This window comes from Lemur catta, chromosome 2 (assembly GCF_020740605.2).
Source record: "Lemur catta isolate mLemCat1 chromosome 2, mLemCat1.pri, whole genome shotgun sequence".
NCBI classification, from domain to species: Eukaryota; Metazoa; Chordata; class Mammalia; order Primates; family Lemuridae; genus Lemur; species Lemur catta.
In genome coordinates this window covers 120,884,635-120,907,387 of record NC_059129.1, presented here as the reverse complement: position 1 = coordinate 120,907,387, position 22,753 = coordinate 120,884,635, and the positions used below count along the sequence as shown (strand labels likewise).

At 37.1% G+C, this 22,753-nt stretch overlaps 1 protein-coding gene across 1 annotated transcript in view; it reads right to left on the bottom strand.

Moving 5' to 3' along the window:
• The window catches only part of EYA4 (EYA transcriptional coactivator and phosphatase 4), a 241,911-nt gene that overhangs the window by 63,808 nt on the left and 155,350 nt on the right, over positions 1-22,753 (bottom strand). Inside the window, exons 4-5 of the mRNA XM_045544398.1 lie at positions 3,048-3,172; positions 1,532-1,600 (exon numbers count right to left, since the gene is read on the bottom strand). Of these exons, the coding sequence (XP_045400354.1) occupies positions 1,532-1,600; positions 3,048-3,172 (194 nt within the window). The remainder of the gene's footprint in view (positions 1-1,531; positions 1,601-3,047; positions 3,173-22,753) is intronic.

Sequence of the window (22,753 nt, the reverse complement as noted above, 5' to 3'; positions counted from 1 at the left end):
TATTGCTGACCAATATATATACACTATCTAATTTAAGAGAAAAGCCTTGCCAGGGAAGTGTTACTATCCTCCTTTTATAGAAAGGAACTGAAACTCAGAGAACTTAAGTAACTTTAACTTGTTCAAGGTGACACAGCCAATTAAGTGTAGTGCTAAGATCCAGATCAATGATGTACCTGACAACACAAGTCCTTGTTCTTCTGACATCAACATTAAGAACCAGGAAAGCTTGATGCTTAAGACTTAGAAAAATGTTTCTGGTTGAGATGAGATGAGATGAGATGAGATGTAAATTACTAAATATGCCTTATCTATATTCACTATTGCAATGTTGCCTGTGTTAAATGCTACAGTGTGAGCTAAGAAGGCTTTTTACATATTAAATGTTTTAAAAATTATCAAAATTAGACTATTTCATGGTAGATGAAAATTGTATAAAATTTAAATTTTAGGGTCTATGAATAGAGTTTTATTAGAGCATAATCATGCTCATTCAGAAACATATGGCTTACAAAGCCAAAAATATTTACTATGTAGCTCTTTACAGAAAAAAATCCCTGCATTAGAATTAAGAAAAACTAAATTATGGCAATATATTTTTTAAGTAAGAAAAGTATGTTTTCAGTATGAAATTAAAAAAAAGTTAAAACTATAAAAATATTACTAATGGGGGTAATGAAGTGTTCTTTATTCATTGATTATATATTCTAATTTAATCTGAGACAGAGCACGGCCCAAACTGTGCGTGTTCTAATTGCTTGCTTGTAATGAACATTCTGATAGACATGAGCTCTTCTTTTTCATCCTATGATTGTGTAGTTCCACAACAGTGTGATGGTTTTGTTTTAATTGTTTAATTTTGATACCATGCTAGCACTTGATTTAGGAGAAAGTTTGTTTATACATGTGTGTGTGAATGCAGTTAATACCTATAGTTCAAAACATTTTAAGAGGCAATATTAATTTACAATTTTAAATGTATAGTTTTCATCAGTGATAATTTTTAAAGTGAGGGGATATCCATATGTTGTTTTAGATTGAAAGTTACTTTAGATACTTTGGGATATTTATCAAAGTCTGTAAAAGAGCAAATATCATTTTGCCATGTTAAAAATTTAATTTAAATTATGTAAGTGTACAGGTTATGAAGGTAATTAAGTGTGTGTATGTGCCCACTCTGCTTCAATTGCTCTGTTTGACATGACTTTTGTTGGGCTGAATTAACCATGCAATAAACTGGTAAGTAGTTAGAAAACCAATACAATACATGCATCATTTGTGTGGAACTATGAAAAAAATCTAAGAAAAGAATACTATTGATATAAGAAATCTAAGATTAGAATACCAATTGATAAGAAAACTGTAACCAACTGTTAACAAAAAGCAACTAAAAGGCATGTTCATTTCTCCTTTCTCTTTATGAGTACTGAACACAGAAAAAGGGTGCAAACACAGAAATAGCAATAGACAGCAAACCACAGAGGCAAATCCACACACCCAAACACATGCAGTGTACCATCAGCTCTCATACTTGTTGCAGAAGAGGGGGTGTTGCAACTCAGCAACCAGTCTGCTGTGTTTAAAACAGTCATGTTGTCCCCTGAGAACAGGAACAGTATAAGAGTTCATTGCCTGAATGCCTGCTGAGTGGATATGAATAATCTTCAATGCTTGCACTGGTTTCTGACCTTCCAGCCAAAATTATAACTGCACTGTATGACTTTTACGTTTTAGTTTATCTAAAATAAACTAGTTCTAGTTCAGTCAAATATATGTACATGACGACTGGTGAACTTCAAGGTCTGATTCCAGAGTGCTTGGGTTTTTTAATCTTCTTATTTGCACCCAGTTTAAGGTTTAAATGTAAATGTTCTTACTCCAGTAGTCATCATTAAATATTCTTACACATTTGCAATCCCATAATTAATTAGCTGAAATTATAGATGCATGTTTAGAGACAAATAAACATTATAAACAAGGAAAATGTTAATCTACAAAGGATTTGGTGTAAAACATTATTAAATACAGGTAAGTTGCAATGCACACAACTTTACAAAGAAAATTTTAGATTGCACAAGTTATTCTAAAATAAATGGGAAGAGGTGTATCAATTTCATAAGTGTTTATTTCAAATTTAAAAGAAAATATGATGTGGCAAATGCTGATATATGGTAATATAAATAGTTCATAAATTAAAATAAATTTCATATAATTTTTAATTAATTGACTTGACTAGCTCTATAGAATTTCAAAATGACTGTGAATAATTTGAAATGGACCATATACATCATACGTGTTTATATATAAACAGTCTCTTACATACATATTGTGATACAACAATTGGGTCATATTTTCTGAACAAGTTATATGCATTATATAAAAACAATAAAGCAGAATATTTGTAATAATAGCTATTATTGTTGCCATATGCTGTGAGATAATTATGGGCTAATTAAATGAGAAATTATCTAGAAAAAAATGCAATTCCTTTTAAAATAAATACTAGGTATTATTCTCTTTGAAAAGAAAATGCAGCAGATATGAACATTATTGTATTTCCAAAATCATTTTTATGAAAAATTAGTTTTAAGAAAAATGGGGTAACCTTTTATTATAATTCAACATAAAGCCAAAAAGCATTGGGATAATTTATGTATATATACACGTATGTATATATATGAAAAATTTATATATATATATATACACACACACATAAACACATTTTTGGTAATATCAAGGTACAAATCCTTTGGCCTCAATTTCTAAATTTTAGGAGATAGTTACAAAGGCAAATACAAAAAGGGAGCCTTGCTAAAGGCCCTCAAATGTATTTCAAGATTACTCTGTCTAAACATTTCCAGTTATAAAGGAGGAGCAAAAATTTCAAGAAAATCAATAGAACAATAAATAATATATTAACTATGTATTCCTTGGATATAATGGTGATTATGTTATTGATAACAAGCTATTTATTAGCAGATCCCTAACATAAAATTAAAGCACACATTGAGATGTGATTCTGGGTATCTTCAGGGTGGTACACTTACCTCCTGTCCCATTTGTAGTGACTGATGTACTGCTGAGATTAGATTTATCCAGTTTGGAGCTACCAGGAGGATCACTACCTCCAACAAGAGTATGAGGACTTGCTAGGTCCTGCATTTCCATAGACCTGTTAGAGCAGGAAGCAGCAGAGCAAAAGTTGAAATTTCTGCAATTACTTTCTGATAGATTACACATATTATTCTACTGAGCACATGTGTGATCTCACAATAAGAATTGAAACCAGTAGGTAAGATTTAACCACATGAACATACCAGTCCATTTAAAACTAAGTATGCAAATAAATAAATAAATAAGAAGAGCCTCCACAGTAAATTAGGCTTCATGATCTGTTTGTTATTTGTAATCCTACAATTCCATATAATAATGTAAGGAAAAAAGCAGATTCTGTCATCTTGGCAGTTTAAACTGACATAGGTACCCTCCCAAACTGATCACCTCTGCAAGAAACACTAGAAATTCTGCAAATGTTTAATTCCCAACACTTGGCATCCGCTGCCATCAATAAGGAAGAAATCAGTAGCCAGAAATAAAGTGTGAACTCAAAACCAGAGCAGAAGCTTCCAGCTGACCTTGTTGACCCAGGGGGCTGAAAAATGAGCCTGAGGCCTGAGAGCTGGAGTTGTTGTAACACTTTTAATATCCATTCAGGAATGGAAGACTGACTTATGTATGTTCCAGGGAATGTGCTAGAATTGAGACCTAAAATAAAACTGGGATTCTTGAAAGGCTGACCGTATTTTGAAAAGGAAACTAGAAAAAAGAATTACACAGTGGCCCAAAGAAGCTACACTTACTTCTATGAAAGAAAGGAAATATAAAAGATAAACAAAAGTGGTGAGAATTTCCCACCAACAACCTGAACTGCAAAAAATAGTAATACTAAAGAAAGACTTTCAGCTGAAAGAAAGAACCAGATGAAAACTCAGACCTACAGGAAGGAAGGAAGAGTAACATAAATGTAAATATACAGGTAAACACAAAAGATTATCTTTTATTTTTCTCTCAACTCATGCAAGATAGTCTACTGAAGCCAAAACAATTACATTGTATTGTGGGATTTATAATATGGTATAGAAATAAAATTATATGACAACAGCACAAAGGATGATGGGGTGAAATTATATATTTTTAAGGTTCTTTCATTTGGCATGAGGTGTTAAATTGAACTTGGATAAGAGGTAAGTTTAGGGTGCATAAGGTGATTACCATTAAATATTTTTTTCTTTTTTTTTTTCTTTTTTTTTATTTTGAGACAGAGTCTTGCTTTGTTGCCTGGGCTAGAGTGAGTGCTGTGGCGTCAGCCTAGCTCACAGCAACCTCAAACTCCTCAGCTTAAGTGATCCTCCTGCCTCAGCCTCCCAAGTAGCTGGGACTACAGGCATGCGCCACCATGCCTGGCTAATTTTTTCTATATGTATTTTTAGTTGGCCAGATAATTTCTTTCTATTTTTAGTAGAGACAGGGTCTCGCTCTTGCTCAGGCTGGGCTCGAACTCCTGACCTCGAGCGATCCACCTGCCTCGGCCTCCCAGAGTCCTAGGATTATAGGCATGAACCACCGCACCCAGCCCAACTATTAAATGTTAATAAGAAAAATATCAACAGGTAGAACAAAAAGCCAACAGAATAATTAAATAAAATTTTAAAGAAACAAAAAACATATGTGAAAAATGGAAAACACAAAGCAAGATGGCACACTCAAACCCAACTCCAGGGATTATTACACTAAATATCAATGGACTAAACACTCTGATGAAAAGCCAAACATTTTCAGATTAATTACACAACTGAGACCTAACTATAGGGCATCTACAAGTGAAGCACTTGAAATATAAGCACAGAGTGATACGACAGTGCATGGCCCAGACATCCAGCTCTAGGACTGAAGAACTCATTCCTATAGTTGCTGGGAATGTTACCAACTGGTAGCTCTCAACTGAGTTTCTTTCCAGGACTTACCCTCAACTAAACAACCGTCACTTTGCCCAAGATCACACCCTTTCTGAGGGCAGCCCTCATCTGACTGGTCAATGTAGGGGTATAAGGACTAAACTATACCTTCTTACCACAAGGGTCATCCTAGCCTAGGGCCCCCCCCCAATACCAGATGAGACCTTGGTTGCAACTGAACTCTCAGCCCAACTCTGCTTTCTTCATGCCCACAAAACAGTTATTGACACTGAAAGCACAAACAATAAACTCCTGCACACGAATCTCCATCTCAATGTCTGCTTCCTAAGAACCTGAACAGTGGTAAGGTCCAATTAGGATGAGGGTAAAAGAATGCAAATCGACATACTATGCAAATAGTAAACATAAGCCAGATGTTCAGGCTATATTAATAACACACAAAATAGGCTTCGAGATGAAGACTACTACCAAATGTAAAGAGAAAAATTAGAAAATGATGAAAAACAATAAATTCTTCAGGAAGACATAACAACCCTAATTGTATATGTACCTACAAGCAAAGCTACTAAATAAACAAAGTAAAAACTGACAGAATTATAGGAAGAAACAAGCAAGTCCATGATCATAGTTGGAGCTTTTATAACATGCTTTTCACAGTAACCAAGAGAAAAAAGTAGACAAAAGATAAATTTTAAATATATATATACATAGATTTTAAACAGCATTATCATCAATATGACCTAATTGACCGTTACAGGACACTGACACCCAATAATTATGAAACATACATTATTTTCAAGTTCACATGTGATATCTAACAAAAGGAATATATGCTGGGCTATAAAATAAATTTTGATAAATTTTAAAATGGAAATCAGAGTATGGTATCTGACTAGAATAAATTTAGAAAGCAATGGTAATAAGATATATTTTTTAAAAATCCCCAAATATTTGAAAATTAAACACAACATACTTCTAAATAATCTATGAGTCAAAAATACAAGTCAATATAAAAATATTTAGGAGAAAATGATAATAAATGGCATCAAATCAAAACTTATGATATGCAAACAGAGTAGTGGTTAGTGAGAAGTGGTTATATTAGGAAAGGAGAAAGATTTAAAATCTGTGATCTAAGTTTCCACCTTTAGAAACTAGAGAAAGGCAAATTAAACATAAAGTAGAAGGAAACAATAAAGAGCAGAAATCATTGAAATAGAAAATCTATGAACAATAGGAAAAATTTATAAATCCAAAAGATGAGCATTAGAGGTACTAATGATATTAAAAGGATAATAAGGGAATATTATGAACAATATTATGCCAATGGTTTCAACGACAGATAAGATCAGTGAATTCTTTAAAGACACATTTATAGAACCTTAACCAATAAAAAACAGAAAATCTGAATAGTTCTATATAAATTAAAGAAACGAAATTCATAATTAAATACTTTTTAAAAAAGAAAACTCCATGGCCATATAGTTTAATTAGTGAATACTGGCAACATTTAAGAAAAAATAATGGCAATCTTTTACGAATTCTTTCAGAAAAAAATAGGAGGAAACACTTTTCACTCAATTGTAAGAAACCAGAATTACCCTGACCTAAAACGTGACAAAAACAATTTCAAGAAAAGAAAATTATAAATCTATATTTCTTATAAACATAGATGAAAAAATATTTAACAAAATATTCTCAAATCAAATCCAGCAATAAAAAAAAATCATGACCAAGTGTGGTTTATGCCAGAAATGTAAAGCTGACTCAACATTTGGAAATCAATGTAATTCAATATATTAACAGAATATTACTTCCATGGGTGCAGAAAAGTATTTGACAATATTTATCTTCTCTTCATGATACACACTCCTGGCAAACTAGGAAAATAAGTATTTTTCTTTCATCTGATAAAAAACCACCCTTGAAATATCTACAGCTTATATTGTATTTAATGGTGAAATCTTGAGTTATTTCATAACCAAGGCAAAATGTCTGCTTTCTCTACTTTAACGCATTTTACTCGCAATCTTAGCCAGTACAAGACAAAAATAAAGAGAGAAAAGGGGCAAAGTTTAAAAAAAACTTTAGTTCACAGTTAATGTAATTATTTATGCAGAAAATTCTGAGAAATCCATCCCCAAGCCCCCAAACTCCTAGAACTCATCAGTGAGTTTACCAGAGTTACACGTACAAGGACCTTATCAGTACTAAATAAAATATAAACTAAAAAAATCTGAAACTTCAGTCAGTGCTTCCCCAGTTGAAATACTGAAATATCAAAACAGTGGTTGGAAGTTTGGCTGTTCATAGCCCAGCTCCAGCTCAACTTAACTCCAAGAGAGGTCTGAATGTGCAGACCCTCACCTTAACCACCAGACAGAGGAAAGAAAGGACTCACACTCTTCAGGAAATACAACAGAAATATCATGCTCCAGTTTCTACTAATTATTTTGTATATAATGTGCAGAATGCTATAAATATTTTGAGACGTAACAAGAAGCATAGTCTAATCCAGACTGTTTTAACAAAGTTTACAAGCAAGCCTCAAAAACCTGAAGCTGATCTGCAAGTAATTTAACTGTCTGCCAGAACAATGTACAATACTTTTTAAAGGAAGCAAAGAAATCAAGTATTCAATAATGTATAATCCATCATCTAATCAAAAATTATCAGACATGCAAAGAAGCCAGAAAAATGTAACTTATAAACCACAGAAAAGCAGACAATAAAAACACATTCACAAATTACAGCAATGATAGAATTAGCAGAAAATGACATTAAAAGGAATATTTTAAATATCATTAGAAATTAAAAGATAAGCATGAATATAATGAGGAAAGAATAGTAAGATACAAAGAAAGTAAAACTTCTAGAACTGAGAAATGCAGAAATGAAAGTCTACTGGATGGAATGAACAACAGATTAAGAAACAGACTATGAAAGAAAAAATAAGTGAACTTTAAGACAAAGTAAAATAAAATATCCAACCCAAAGAATAAAATACAGATTGTAAAATAAAGATTGATAATAAATTAACAGCCTCTGTCCTCTGGGACAATGTCAAGTAATCTAACTTAAATGTCACGAAAGCAACAGAAGGAGAAAAGGGGGTTGCAGGAAAAGTTTAAAATATATTTAAAGAAATGAAGGCTGGCCATTTTATAAATTCAATGATACACAGCAATGAAGCCCAAGCAGGATACACTATACACACGTGCATGCATGTGCCCAGACATACATAATCTCAACTGAGTACGGTACATCACAATCAAATTGCTGAAAACCAGTAACAAAGACAAAAATATTAAAAGTAGCCAGGTAATTCATAGACATTTTATCAGAAACAATGCAAGCCAGAAAGCAATGGAATTATTAAGATTGGAGAAAATATATGTATCAGCTTAGAAGTTTATATCCAGTAAAAATATCTTTTAAAAATGAAGGTAAAATAAAGATTTTTTTTTTTAAAAAAAATAAGAGAATTTGTTGCCTGTGGATCCAGTACAAGAAATGGTTAAAGGAAATTCCTCAGGCTGGAAGTGGTAACACAAAGGCAGGAATTTTTGCCTGTTTTATTCACTGCTCCAACTCCATTGCCTGCAAAGGTGGCCGATGAATGAAAGAATGAATGAGTGAAATGATGTGTAAGCCATGTCATCTTAGAAAAAGTTGTGAAATCAAGCATGTGAGTGTGAACAAGGTGAATTTAAGTATGAAAAACTGGGAGAAATGAGTTTAAATGGCAGTCAGGTATCAGAAGATTTACCAATCATCGTGAAAACAAAAGAAAAGTGAAATCCAAGCACAAAGATGAAGTAGTATCTGTAGCACACTCCTGATAACAGACTTAATTACAGTAAACAATGAATGCTTATGATTTCATTATCTCCTACCGGACCCACCTAACACAAAGACCTTTAGTTTAACTGATCAAACAAATTAATGATTGTTTATTACATGCAAAGCACTGTCACGGGTGTTAGAGTTGCCGAGTAAAGAAAACATGGCCCTATCCTCAAGTTTACAATCTAAATGAGAAAGCAGAGGGTCTACATAGAAATTCAAAGTACACTAAACGTCCACTAACTGGCACAGACAGAAATCAATGTAAACTTAGAGTCTCGAAAATTTTCTCAGAAATTGATAGCCAGGTTTTGATGAATTCAAATAAGGGATCCTGGGGGAGGATGTGATGGCAGTGAAGTCACAGAGCAGAGTAGGCGCTCGCAGCCAATCTGGGCCACATGCAAGATGAGTAAAAGGAATCAGTCAGGAACGAAAGAATGGAGCATACACCACAGACGGGAGCAGAGAGGAAATAGAAAATGTTGCTCTTGCAAAACAAAAATGTCAAAATCAAAATAGCCTTGGCATTTTACATTCCAGTCCATGGGAAACCAAAATGCAATTATCTGAATCTTTACAATGTAGTCCCTTTTGCTTGAATTCGTTTTAGTGGGGTGATGTTTGCTTGCAACTAAAAGAGCCTTTAGGGAACAGTGATGCATTGTTACTACCATGAATATAGCAAGAATATTCCTGTACTTCCTTTTGTATGTTCTGTAATTAATTGTGACACTTCAGATTCTTTTTAAGTCTAATTTATACAAAATATAATATATAAAATGTAAATTTTACCTTATGGGTTCAACAGCAGAACATGGTTAATGGGCATCCATTTTTACTGAGTACATATTGTATGATATATTCTATGCTTGGTACTTCATATATATTATCAATCTTAATCGTTAAAATAACACATTGATATACATATTATTTTCCATATTTTAAAGATGAAAAATTGAGGATCAGAGAGGATACATTACAGGCCCAAGATCACACAGGTAAAAAGTAGGAGCCCCAGAACTTGAACTCTTGTTTATCTGATGCCAGAGCCCAGGTTCTTTCTATCATACGTTGCATGCTTTCTATTTTAAGTGACTTTAATTCTTTCACACTATGAAGCCACAGTCAGGAATACAAATCCCTGCAATAAAACATTCTGTATAGTTTTCAAAAATGACTAAAGTTAAGAAAGCATCTATTCTGCCAACTCTACAATGCTCATTATGATATTTAAAGGTGACTGTCCTTCCCTCCCAAGATGTCTATTTCAACTCCCTTTTAGTGGTCTTCGTGTCATAAGGCCATGTGAATAGTAGCGTCTGTGTGGACAACATAAGAAAAATGAACTTAGCCATAAAAGCAAAAATTCATTTAAAAAAAGGAAAAAAAGAATAATTGCAAAACACATGCAACTAGTTTCTTGGTTCTTTCTGCAATTTTTCTGTAGCATAAATGAAATTTATTTCTAATGGTCTGAAATACCCTCTTCAAACCCAAGGTGGGGCAAGCTTTATATTTGTGCACTTTAGAGTCTACTCTGACTCAGAACCTGTGATTCATTCTCTGCAGATCCTGGTAATGAGTCATGGTCCTGCTTATTTTTAGGTTGTCTCCATCAGTTGTTCACAACCCAAGAAATGCAGAACCATTCTAGACTTCCAAAGATACTCACTCTCATGCCAGATTTTCCTCTTTGCATAAAGTGGACAGTATGCATGCAAGGCTCTACTTCCCACATTCTCGGAGCCCATTGAAATAGCAAATTAGCATTTGACTATTAGAATGAATTTAAGGGCAAGAGTTCAGGTATTCACTCTGCTCCTAACTTCTTTTTTCTATGCAATATAAACCTCACTTCTCCTTAGCTGAAAAGCAGGAATAACATCAGCATCTACTCACATAATTAAAGTGTAACGTTCCACCCAGTGGGGCAGGGTTTGTTTTCTGTCTTGTTTGTGGCTTTTTTCCCTACTCTTAAATGGTGCAGTGTACTGAGTGGGTGCTAATGAATAAATATTAAAATAGGAATAGAAAAAATGCAGATGAAGTGATTTGAGTTACCTGGAGTCAAATGTAGTCTAATTCAGCAAACACTGCTTGAGCATTTACTATGTTCTAGGCATAGTTCTAGGAATACAAAGTATCTTCAAAGAGGTTGCAGGCTAGTGGGAAAGCAAGGGGCTAGGTGGAGGGAGATGGGGATTAGTTCCCTGATGCAAGTGTGCGTGGAAGTTTCCATATCTGTAGGTGCAGTTTTCGATCTCCCAAATGAGTGAGGGGTGTGTGTGTGTGTGTGTGTGTGTGTGTATGTGTGTGTGTGTGTGTGTGTGTGTGCTTGAGAAGCACAGGAGGGAATACCCTGCATGAGCAAAGAAAGACTTGGTGGGAAACTCTCTGCAAGGGTAAAGAAAGATATTATGGAAGAAAAAAATAACGAAACTTGCTCAACTTAGATCAGATGACAAACACTAGGGCATGTCCCTACTGAGTACGAGTTCCCAGGTATAGGGAAAAAGTACAGGCCTTTAAAAACATCGGATAACAATGCCAGGTCATGTTAAACCAACATAGCTCAGATTAGGATCCCAGAGCCACTTGTCACAGCTGCAGCCCTGAGCCAGTGACTCCACTGGCAGTGAGGCTGGGAGATGCAGCTCCTCCCTGCTGCACAGTGTCTATATCACCGAGCAGGTGGACAGACAGTCCCAGAAGGAGGCCCTCACCAACCCAGTTCCCTAGACACAGTCAGAATTGAGGTCAGCTGCAGAGACAAGGTATAGCAGGAAGAAGAAGAACCTTACCAAGGATCAGGGACGTGGGTTATGCATAAAGAAGGGGAGCTGTTCTTGCAATTTGCCAGTAACCGCATGCCTGTCCCCAAGGCCAGTTCGAATGCTTGCAGTGCAAGTGACCCATCTGCCAGGGTGACCTCAAGCCCTGGAGTAACAGCAAATAAAGCCACGAACACACTGTTCTCTGGACTCTTTTAGAATCCTTCCTTTCCAGGGCTTACAGCTCTAGACCTGAGACCTGCAACTCCAGCCCTTTGTTCACTACGACTGCAACAAATTATTCACATAAAACATGTTAGTCTCCCACCCCGAGCCCCAAGAAATGTGAGTAAATATTTCAAAAAAACAAAAGTATTTCTTTAAATTTTGGTTTCCAAAACCCTCCCTCCATTGGAAAACAAAGGAGAAAACAAAAATTCAGTGGATTCTCCAAACATTATTTGAATGGAACAGACTCAAGTTTCTGTCAGATCAGTTACAAACCATGGTTAATGAAGCAGGAAATTATTTTCCTCTAGCAAGTAGTGGGGCAAAGCCATAAGGCCACAGTCAAAACATTTAATGCCATCAATTACACCAAGAAATATATCAACCTTTTTCTAAGAAAAAACTTTACCAGTAAGGATCAAATATTTTATAAGATGAACAGATCTGGATTTTTCAGTACTAGAATGTTGAACTAACAGAGCAAAGCACTGACATATTATACAAAATAAAGGTGGTTACCTGTTAAAATGATAGAATTTCTGGCTCTGAAGGGATATTAAATGTCCTTAAAAGCAAAATACCACATTATGCTCGAGGCTATGAGTGCAGTGTTAAGAGCCTATACTGTCAACTAAAACCTGAGTTTTAAACTCGGCCTCCGGCATTTACCAGTCATGGGACCTTAGTCTCAAAATTAGAGATAATAATATCCACTGGAAGCTACTGTGTGAATTACGTAAGATCACATAGAACAAGTACACAGAGCATGGCATATAGTACATGCTTCACAAATGCTGGATATATTACTACAATTACTGCTACATCACTGACAATGAATGGCTGGTTTGTCTGTTTGAAAACTTGCAGTATCAAGAAAATCATTTTCTTAAGAGACAGCCCATTTCATTTTCAGATAACTTATCCTATTAGGAAGTTTTCTAGTCACAGTTTCCCTGGAGCTTTGGTCCTAGAAGAAAATTCATCTATCAACACGGGTCAAATCTAAACAGTCTTTCAAACATCAAAGAGCTGTCCTGACCAAGAGCCCTTTCTCACCCAGGTTGGGCATCTCCAGTTCCCCCAGTCCATTGCCTTAGATCATTTCAAACTCCTCATCTTCCTACTGTTCTCTTCTGAAGAAATTCCAGGATTCTTCTTTAACTCTGGGACCCACAGACACATAATGATGGTACAAGACATGGCAAGGCTATTGCAACTCTCACTGCACCTGTCTGTAGGCTGAAGAGTGCATTAGCTTTGCTCTCAGCCATTTACAGTCTTAACTCATGCTGAAACCCAGCCAATGAAATCCCTAAGTCTTTGTCCCATATGATGCTTTAGAGCCATTTCCTCCCAGTCGCTACACATGTAGTTGGCGTTTGGAACCCAAATGAACAGCTAGCTTTTCATGTGTTCTTTCTAAATGCCACCTTGTTGGACTGAGTCCCCTGTTTCAGCCTGTCCTGTCAGATTCTGACTCAGCTGTTCAATGTACTAGTTCCCAGTGAAGTTCCCATGTCACCCATGAATTTTTTTAGCATGCCCTCAACACCCTCACAATAAACTTGTTGAACAGGCTGATGCCAAGGCCAGGTCTTGAAGAGAGCACTTGCTATAAATCTGTGTAACTCCATAAATATATATAGAATATACATATATTCTATAGCCACTAAGTGTAACGCATGCTTTTATTCCTGCTTTCTGATATTGCTATCACAAAAGACCATGAGGTTATTCTGATATGCCTTTTGCCTAGAGAACATAGGCTAGATTCTCATTATCATGAGCCCCTAATTATTTACATTTAATTATCTAAGAATTTCATTTTAGAATCAACAGTTCACAAGTTCACTGGTCTATACTTTATTATGTCATATAAAGAAGCAATTAAAATGATTTTAAAAGTAAATCTGATGCTAAAATATACATAAGAAACGTGCTTTATTAGATAACAATAGGATTGAGAATCAGAAACATGAATTTAAGTCTATGATCTACTTACTACCTCGATAAAGTTAATGGGTGTGTGCAGATAGTTTCCCAAATATCTTCTCAGGTTTACAGGGCACACTAAATAACACTGAGACTCTTCCATAGACAGGAATTCTGTAGGCCCCTCCTTTCTCTGCCAAGACATTCTGTATCTTTATGAGGTTACTCAACCCATTCACTTTGAGTGCGAAAAGTTAGCACCTGCCACGAGGGATCAGAATGTGACATGTGATGGGAGGGCCCTGTGATAAGTGCCTGACCTTAGCAAACAAAAATAAAACCCCCAAGAAAAAGATGAAAATGCAGTAACAGACAAACCAGAGTATTGTATGGCCCTTCATAAAAGCGATTAAAATTCCAATTCACAGCAAGCAGTGGTTGAGGCTGTGTACGATTCACGGAACAGTAGTGCCAGGAGACGTCAGGGAACTCCCCTGTGGCCCCATCCTTACGACACTGTAACATGATAGTCTCCATGAAAAAAAAAAAGTCAACCAGCCATCTTAGTGATAGGAACCTGGGGCCCATTTCTCATCTGGTGTAATACTTCACAGAACAGATCCAAACACAATGCAACATCCTTGACATCAGCAGGAGCTCAGCACCCTGATCCGTGCCAAAGAGCAAGATGAGAAATGGGGCTGGTATAAATATTCAATTGGGAAGTTATGGCCAATCTCCTTGCGCTGTGTGTTTAGTGCAACTCAAAACTGCTCCACCTGGTCCCTGCTGGCTCCCTCATGTCTACCAGGGGCTGGCAGCTGGAAGGCAGGCTGAGCCTGGGGGATCTTTTAATTTGCTGTAGCACCAGGGTGGCAGGCGGGAGGGATGACAATGCATATGCTGGGATTCAATTACAGAGCTGCCTTTTTCCCAGGTGGGAGGCACCACTGACTGAAGAGAATTCAATGCTTCCGTTTGTTAAGGTCCCTTAGGAAGTGACTGGTGGTTTGCAAATGCTGGGGGTGTGGAATAATGCACCATGGTCTGCCCTCACAACAGACGTCTCAGCAAAAAAAAAAATCAATAAAATTGAATATTTTGTTAGGCTCATGTGCTATCTTTATTTTTCACTTGTTTTCCAAAATAAAATCATTCTGTAACTTCTGCCTCATGAATCTCACTGCCAAAAAAGTTTTCAAATATTGCATAAACTTAGATGTGTTCCAACTATGAACATTTAAGGGGAACACACAATGTTCCAAATTTGAAGCACTTGAACAGTTCCTGAAAGCGTGACAAAAATACCTACAATGTAATCCTTTCTTTACAATAAAATGTCATAATGTCATTACTTTTAAGGATACTGATCTCAATAATCTGTAGGAATTTGTCCGTGCTGAAGGGGGAGGATGGGCTTCATATTGCACCTGCCACAAAGCAAAGTTCACCAAACACAAGCGTATGATCGCAGTAACTGGATTATTTCTATATAAATAGTTACTATGCTAATTACAAACCAAAATTACATATTTGTTAAAGTAGATCTTTCAGTTCTATTACTTGGACAAATGTCCTGGTTAGATAGCTTTACTTTATTATATATTTAAAAGAAACAAAAAGTTGCATTTGTTCCAACCCAGGGCCACATTTGCCCTAGAAAGGCCCGTCCTTCCATGGCAGTTAGAGCACAACCAGCTCAACCAAATCAGTCCTCTGTTCTAAACCCTCTAATGCCTTCCCACGCCTCTGACAGTAATTCCCAAATTCCTTGCACGGTCTCTAAGGGGCCTCACTTCCTTACATGACACCCCATTCCTTGACCTCACCTCCTGAGTCCCTCACTCATGGCTCCCCAATCCCCTACATCCCATCTCCCCAACCTGACCTGTAGTTCTTCAAATGTGTTGTGCTCCCAGATTAGGGCCTCTGCACTTGATTTTCCCTTTCCCTAGAACACGGTTGCCCCAGCCATCCTCCTTGCCCTGGTCAAAGCTCAAACATCCCCTATTGAGAGAATATCTTCACCCAACAATTGCTGCTACCCAATTGCCTTGTTTTATTCTTCTTTAAGGCAATTATTTCCCTGACATACTGTGTATTCATTTATTTGTTAATCATCTCTCCCTCTAGAATGTAAGCTCCACGAGAGCAGGGAACCTAGCAAAGTGCCTGGCACATAGTAAGTGCTCAGTTAACATTTGTTAAATGTATGAATAAATTTTCCAGTGATTTTAACTGACCTACCTAGTCAGACCTAGTTACCTAGGCTTTATTACACTGCTCAGTATTACTAGTTTTTTTGTGGCACAGTTTATTTTCTTGTAAAATCAATTCCCTCATAAATAAAAAAAAGATTCTAGTATAAAAAATTTTATAGTCTGATTGACAGAGAATTTCTAATATTTTTCACCCTTAAATATGAAAAATAGAGTAAATAATAATTATTTAATGGGTTTCTACCATGCATTAGGCACTGTGCTTTCTATAGTTTAGTAAAAATCCCACAGTTCTGTTAGGTAGATAGTGAGGGACTATAGGTCTCCTAGGGACAAAAGTGGGCCCTAATCCTGTCCTGAGCTACTGCCATACCTGGGGGAAGAGGAAACCCCCTACGAATCTGCCAATCAGAACTGAGCACGCCAACTGAAAAAGAATGCAGAGGACTCTCTAGCCCACAGGAAAAGCTGCAGAGGTACGATAGAGTCTGGAAAGGGACCTGAACAACCAGCTTTCAGAGAGGCTCATGGGAGATCCGCATGCTCAGTAAGACTGACATCATATAACTCCCAACTGTCCAATCTGAATTGGTTCTATGGTGACGCCATGAGAGAGGTCCCAGTTAGGATACTAGAAAACAAGACCAAGACCATAACCAAGCTCTTATTTTGCTTTCTTTTGCTACAACAATGGGTCTGGTCATCATCTGTGGCATATGTATCTCACTCTGTAAACTTATATCTTCTTTTTGCTCTATAATCCTCTTTCTCTCCTCAATAAACCTCATTTTCATGCTTGCCTTACTTTCAGTGCGTCTGGATCATTCTTTGGCCATGAGCACTCTAAGAACCCATATTTCAGACCCTGAAACCTGACAGTTCTACCTGACATTAAACATTTTCTTGCATTCTCTGCAAAATATGGATTTTAGCCTAAGACTAAACAATGAGATAGAACACAGAAATATCTTATTTATATTTAAAATATCTCCTAAACATACACACACCCCTAAAATATAAATAAGTATTCTCCTCTTTAAAATATTTCTGAAATCCACCAACTCTGAGGGATAAAAACAGCTTTCTTTTTCTCTCTTTCAATTGATGAGAACTCACAGGCTTGACAAGTTGGCTAAGATCATACAACTGGTCACTGGAAGAGCGTTTGACAGAATGCAATTAGGAGTCACTAACTGATCTTCACACATATAATTGATGATTGGAAAAAACCCTTCCTCTCACTATATTTCCCCCTCTAGTGCCTATATTATCTTTATTCTTCCTTTCAAAACTCTGAATCTTGTAACTAGAGTCAATTCCTCATATCTACTTTCTCACCTCAGTCACTCTCTGTCCACTTCAATCAGAATCCACAAAGTGTCTCTAGAGTCACCTTGTCCTAATTACTGTTCAATGGCCTTGTTTTTTGTTTGTCATTTTTTCTTTAATTCTTACCTTGATCCTTCTTTGGTCCACAACAGTGTGAATGACTTCTCAAACCTTCCTCTTCCTAGACTTAACCTAATACTTCTGTAGTGGTCCTTGTTGCCTTTGTTATGCATTTTTCATTTTCCATTTCCTTGTACCTAACAGAATCTCAATTTTTGTTCAGGCATTCTTCTCTCACTGACAAAGTTTGGTGATTCATGAGAAATTAAATCCACCCTCAAACCCAGAAGATGGAGGCCTAACTTTCTCCTAAATTAATGATTGTTTCAGGAGTCATTAAATAACCAGATTTGTGCCAACAGGACACAGGAACACTTGGCTGGAGACCTGGGGGGTAATTCCTCTTCATTCTTCTAGGAAAGCTTCCATATTCAAACTGCCTCTTTAGATAGGTGTGAATTTGCACTACCAGGTATTCTATCACCAGAGAAACAGACATGGGGCAAATGCAAAACTGTGGATGGCAAAGCAAAAGGAGATGAAGGAAACTGGTTTCTTGATGACATTATTGAGCTCCTAGATCAACCACTCTAGAAATCACTCCACTTCTGGAATGCCAGTTATGTGAGCCAATAAATTACCTTATTGTTTAAAGATAGGTGAGTCAGGTTTCTATTACTTCCACTTGAAACCATTTTAAGTAATACAACTACTGTTTCCTGTTTCTTGACATCACATCTGGCCATGCAGTTTTCAGTCATCTTCGTGGATCATTCTCCTCTTAACCTTTTGATGTTCTTACCTTGCAACCTCACCCTTCATTTTATCTCACTAAGGTAAGCACCCTTCTGGGGACATTCCACATGTATTCATGTCTTCAACAACTATTTTTTTTGTGGATCAAAATTTCAAATCCATTCCTCCTCAGCCTTCTATCTCTCTGAGCACCAGAACTTATCTATAATTCTATACTGGTCACCTCCACAGAGATTTTTCACAGACTCTTCTAAGCTTGTATGTCCATAGCTAAATTCACCACCACTCCTTTCATACCAACTCATACTCTTATCTCTAGCGGTACTATTAAATTCGTCAGTCCAATCAGAACCCTGGGTGTGTCTTCAAGCCCTCAGTGTTTCACCAAGTACTATAAGTGCTTTTGCCTAGATGGATTACAAAATATTCACTCCTTTTACCCTAATCACTACCTAAACTAGGTCATCATAATTCTTCACTGAAACTTTTCCAACAGGCTATACTTATTACGCAGAATCTTAGTTGTTAACTCAACCCTAAGTACACACCAAGCAATAGGTACTTTATAACTTAACCTTGAAGAATGAACAAAGAGTCCCCTGGTTTTACGTCTTCTATCTACTCTCCAAATCATTCTTCAGACAATCATCAGAAGTATTTTTTTCAAATACAACTGTAACTAGGTCACCCCTCTCCTGAACTCTTCCTCCCCTCAAATAGGCAAAGGTTCTCAAGTGGCTTCAGTTCAAATGTTTCACAAGTATCTACCACATGTCAGATTCTGAGCTAAGGGCTTCAATAGCATGAGTTATCATTTTTTTCTTTTAAAAATCATATTATTGAGGAGAGATTTGCTAAATGGCCTTAGCTATGGCAAAATATAGGTATCATCATACTACTCTGAATCCAAAAACCTGCATCTATTTTTACTTTGACATCGAATAGTCTCATATTATTTTATACTCCATCTATCCAGATTTGTAATAGAAATATCTTGAGTTAATTTCAACTTATATTAATGCACAATGATTTCAGAAAACATATGATTGATTAATTGATACTGTCTGGTATAGAAATCACTATTTTTTAGAAGAGGCTCTAAAATTCAGAATTTAAATGCTATGTTTCAGATAAATGAACATGGTGATTTGCTGGTCTTGTGATCTCACTTAAGAAATTACCTCTAATGTATCATATATGTTAAAATTCAGAAATTCACTCAAATTTAGTCATACTGTCTTCAAAGTATTTTTCCTGAAGAAATAAGGACTGTTTGAAACCCACCATATAGCAGACAATTTTAAACTTTCATTCATTTGATGAATATTGTGTATCTAGGCCCTTGGTTTTCCTTTATGAACAAGACAGACAAAAATTCTCTGCCTTTGTGGAGCTTATCTTCTGGTGTGGGGTAGTGGAGAAAATATACATTCAGAAATGTATGTATACAGAAAACACATATTGTAACTGCTATTCACTTTAACAAATTGCTATACATCAGAAACACTAAAGGAGATGTGATATGGATACAGATATATGGTACAGATAGAAAAGAATATGATGCAGGTGCCAACTTCAGCAGGGCATTAATTATCATTAGAATTTAGACAAATGGAGGAGAGAGGACAAGGTTTTCAGGCAAAAGGACAAATGTGAGCTGGGAACACAAGTTGGAATGAACATAGCTTGCCATAGGAAGTGTGAAGAATTGAGAATACATTATAGAATAGAAAAAAATTGATTACTAGTATAGTTAGAGCTTTTGAAAGCCAGGCAGTGGAATCTGACAGGGGTGCAATGTAATCAGAGCAGTATTTGTAAGAGATTAGTCTAGCTAATCTGCACTAGTACGGTTTAGAAAAGAGGGAGAATTTACTGACATAGGCTGGTTAGGAAGCTGATACAACAATTCAGGCAGGAAATTTTTGAGTACGGTGGTGATGACAGGATTGAAAACAAATGAAAGCCATTAGGCATATGTTGCCTGGAAAATTACAACTTGATGACTAGATTATTAAAGACACACATTCATTCATTCATATTTATTGAGCACCATAATTTGAGGTACTCATATTTATTAAGCACCTGACATATTTACTGAGCACCTATTAGGTAACTGCTGTTGTACCTGTTACTGGATTCAAAGGCAGACAGCCACAGCCTCCAAACTCACGGTCACAGTCTAGCAAAGACGGTCCTATGGCAGCACAGTGCAAGGGCAGGATCATGGTCACTGGCGGCGTGGATGAGAAGTGGTCAGCTTTGCTGGGGTTTGTGGGAGTGCGCAGGTGTGCAGAGATAAAAGAAGGCTCAAAACCGAGTTCTGAGTTTTCCCCATAGTGGTGAAGGATTCCAGAAGCTGGAAGGGCAGGTTTATTCAAACGCAGGAAAGTGTGATATGGCATCACGTGTTCAGGTTCCTAGAAGCAGTTAAATCTTTCCGCATCATAGAGATCAGGGAGCAGAGGGCTAAGAGCACAGAGCACCTTCAGTTCTATGCCGGCATGGGGCATAAAAAAATTGCCCAAATACAAAGACACTAAAATGGGGAATGTCTAGGCCACTCTTGAGAATCTATGCTGAATAAAACATATTGTAACCAAATTTCAGGCATATGGAATAAATTCCAAACACTGTGGTTTGCCAAAGATTGGGAAAGCTTTTAAACCTTATTTAGATTCCTTGGCATGTGTGGATTAATGTACTGATAGTGTGACCAGCTCTTCTTCCTGGCTTCCACAAAAATTCTTAGACAGAGGGCTAAGCTAATTTGAATGATATTTTTATTGGAACACGACTCTAGGTGCAATTGCAATCAGCATGTGTAGGAACCGCAGTAGTTCTTTCTGCACACTTCTGCTGAGTACATCTGCTTAAAGGTAAAGATACACATCTCACTCTGACCTCTTGCATGATTGGCTGTGTCTAGCCTTGTCTTCACTGGGGAAGACACACAGTCTAAGAAAAAGCCAAATGAAGGGGAAAAGAAGGGAGGAGGAACTCTTTAAAGGTGTCTGTCCATCTCTCTTCTGCAGAGAAACGTGATGTGGAGGGCAGGCTGCCATAACAGTAGTAAGTGAAAAGAAATGCAGGCCAGATAATAGCCTGTTAAATAGCAGCCTATTCTGTATAAGGTGTGCAGCTACTCCTTGAACTACTGCAATGCCTGATCATCTTGCAGTAAATTGGGTGTCAGAGTTTAGAGAGGTGTTCGTCAGATTCCCTGGGATCCTACCACAACTGACATCAACTCTAGCTTTCTGTATGAAGCTCAAACACAGTCACGCCACAGTGTTGGCTCCTCAGCTCACAGTCACATACGGGCACAGCACAAGTCTGGCAAAGTTGACATCTCTTGTGCTTACACAAGTGTTAAAGTTGATCAAGGTCATCAAGGTTGTCCCTTCTTCAAATGTTGTTATAACCAAAGGTACACTCAAGAACCTGCTGTCTGAGTCCTATATGAAAGGATGAGTGGACAGGGAGGAAGAATGGCAAGCTGGCAGGCCTGTGCCAGTCCTATCTCCACGGTTTCCCAGGTGAGTGACATTACTTAGGCTCCACTGCACCTCAATTTTCTCATGTATAAAACCAGGAAAATAGCTCTTGTCCTGCCTAACAAGAAGGATCGGGTGAAGACTGACATAACATTTGGCAAGATGCTTTTAAAATTGTAAGTTGTATGCAAATGCAAGATATTATTTGTAACAATGGCAAAAATAAAAATCAGGAGAGAAAACATATTTTGCACAAGGTACCGTTAACATCGAGATGTTTATCAATATGCTATCAACTTTCCACAGACGGGATGCTGAAGAAGTGTTCATTGTCTGAATAATGAATAAGAATACCCCTTAAATCAGTGGTCCCTGAACTTTTTGACACCAGGGACTGGTTTCTCCACCTCAGATCGTCAGGCATTGGATTCTCACGGGGAGCATGCAACCTGGATCCCCTGCATGTGCAGTTTGCAGTGGGGTTTGTGCTCCTATGAGGGTCTGATGCTCCCACTGATCTGATGGGGGCAGGGCTCAGGTGTAATGCAAGTGATGGGGAGCGGCTGTGGGTACAGGTGGGGCCTCAATTGCTGTCTGCCACTCGCCTCCTGCTGTGTGGCCCAGTTCCTGGTGCAGGGGGACCGCTGTCAAATTATGGGAAATTTGTGAATAATAAGTATGTGTGATTTTTTTTGGTGATGTTCTAAAGACAAGAATTACAGATTGCTTTAGAGATTTCCTGGGCAGTGTCACTTGCCCAAATACATCCCCATAGCTTTTGCACTATGGCCAGTCACTTCAAAAATGTACTCACGCTGTACAGTGACACTATTTATACACACACACACACACACACACACACACACACACACACACACACTGTCTCTCTCTAAATGGGACCCCAAGCAAAATAGCTTGAAACATCTCTTCTGAGTTTTCATGGGGCATTTTATTAATTCACCAATTCATTCATTTATAAACGTCTCTTTAACACGCACCATGCACTGGGCACCATGCCAGTCACCACAGATACAAGATGAAGAAGTCGTAGTGTCCATCCTGCATAATGAGACTGCACCTACTCAGACTGCCATGGCTAGATAGTAATATATTGTTGAACTGTATCGCACTCCTTT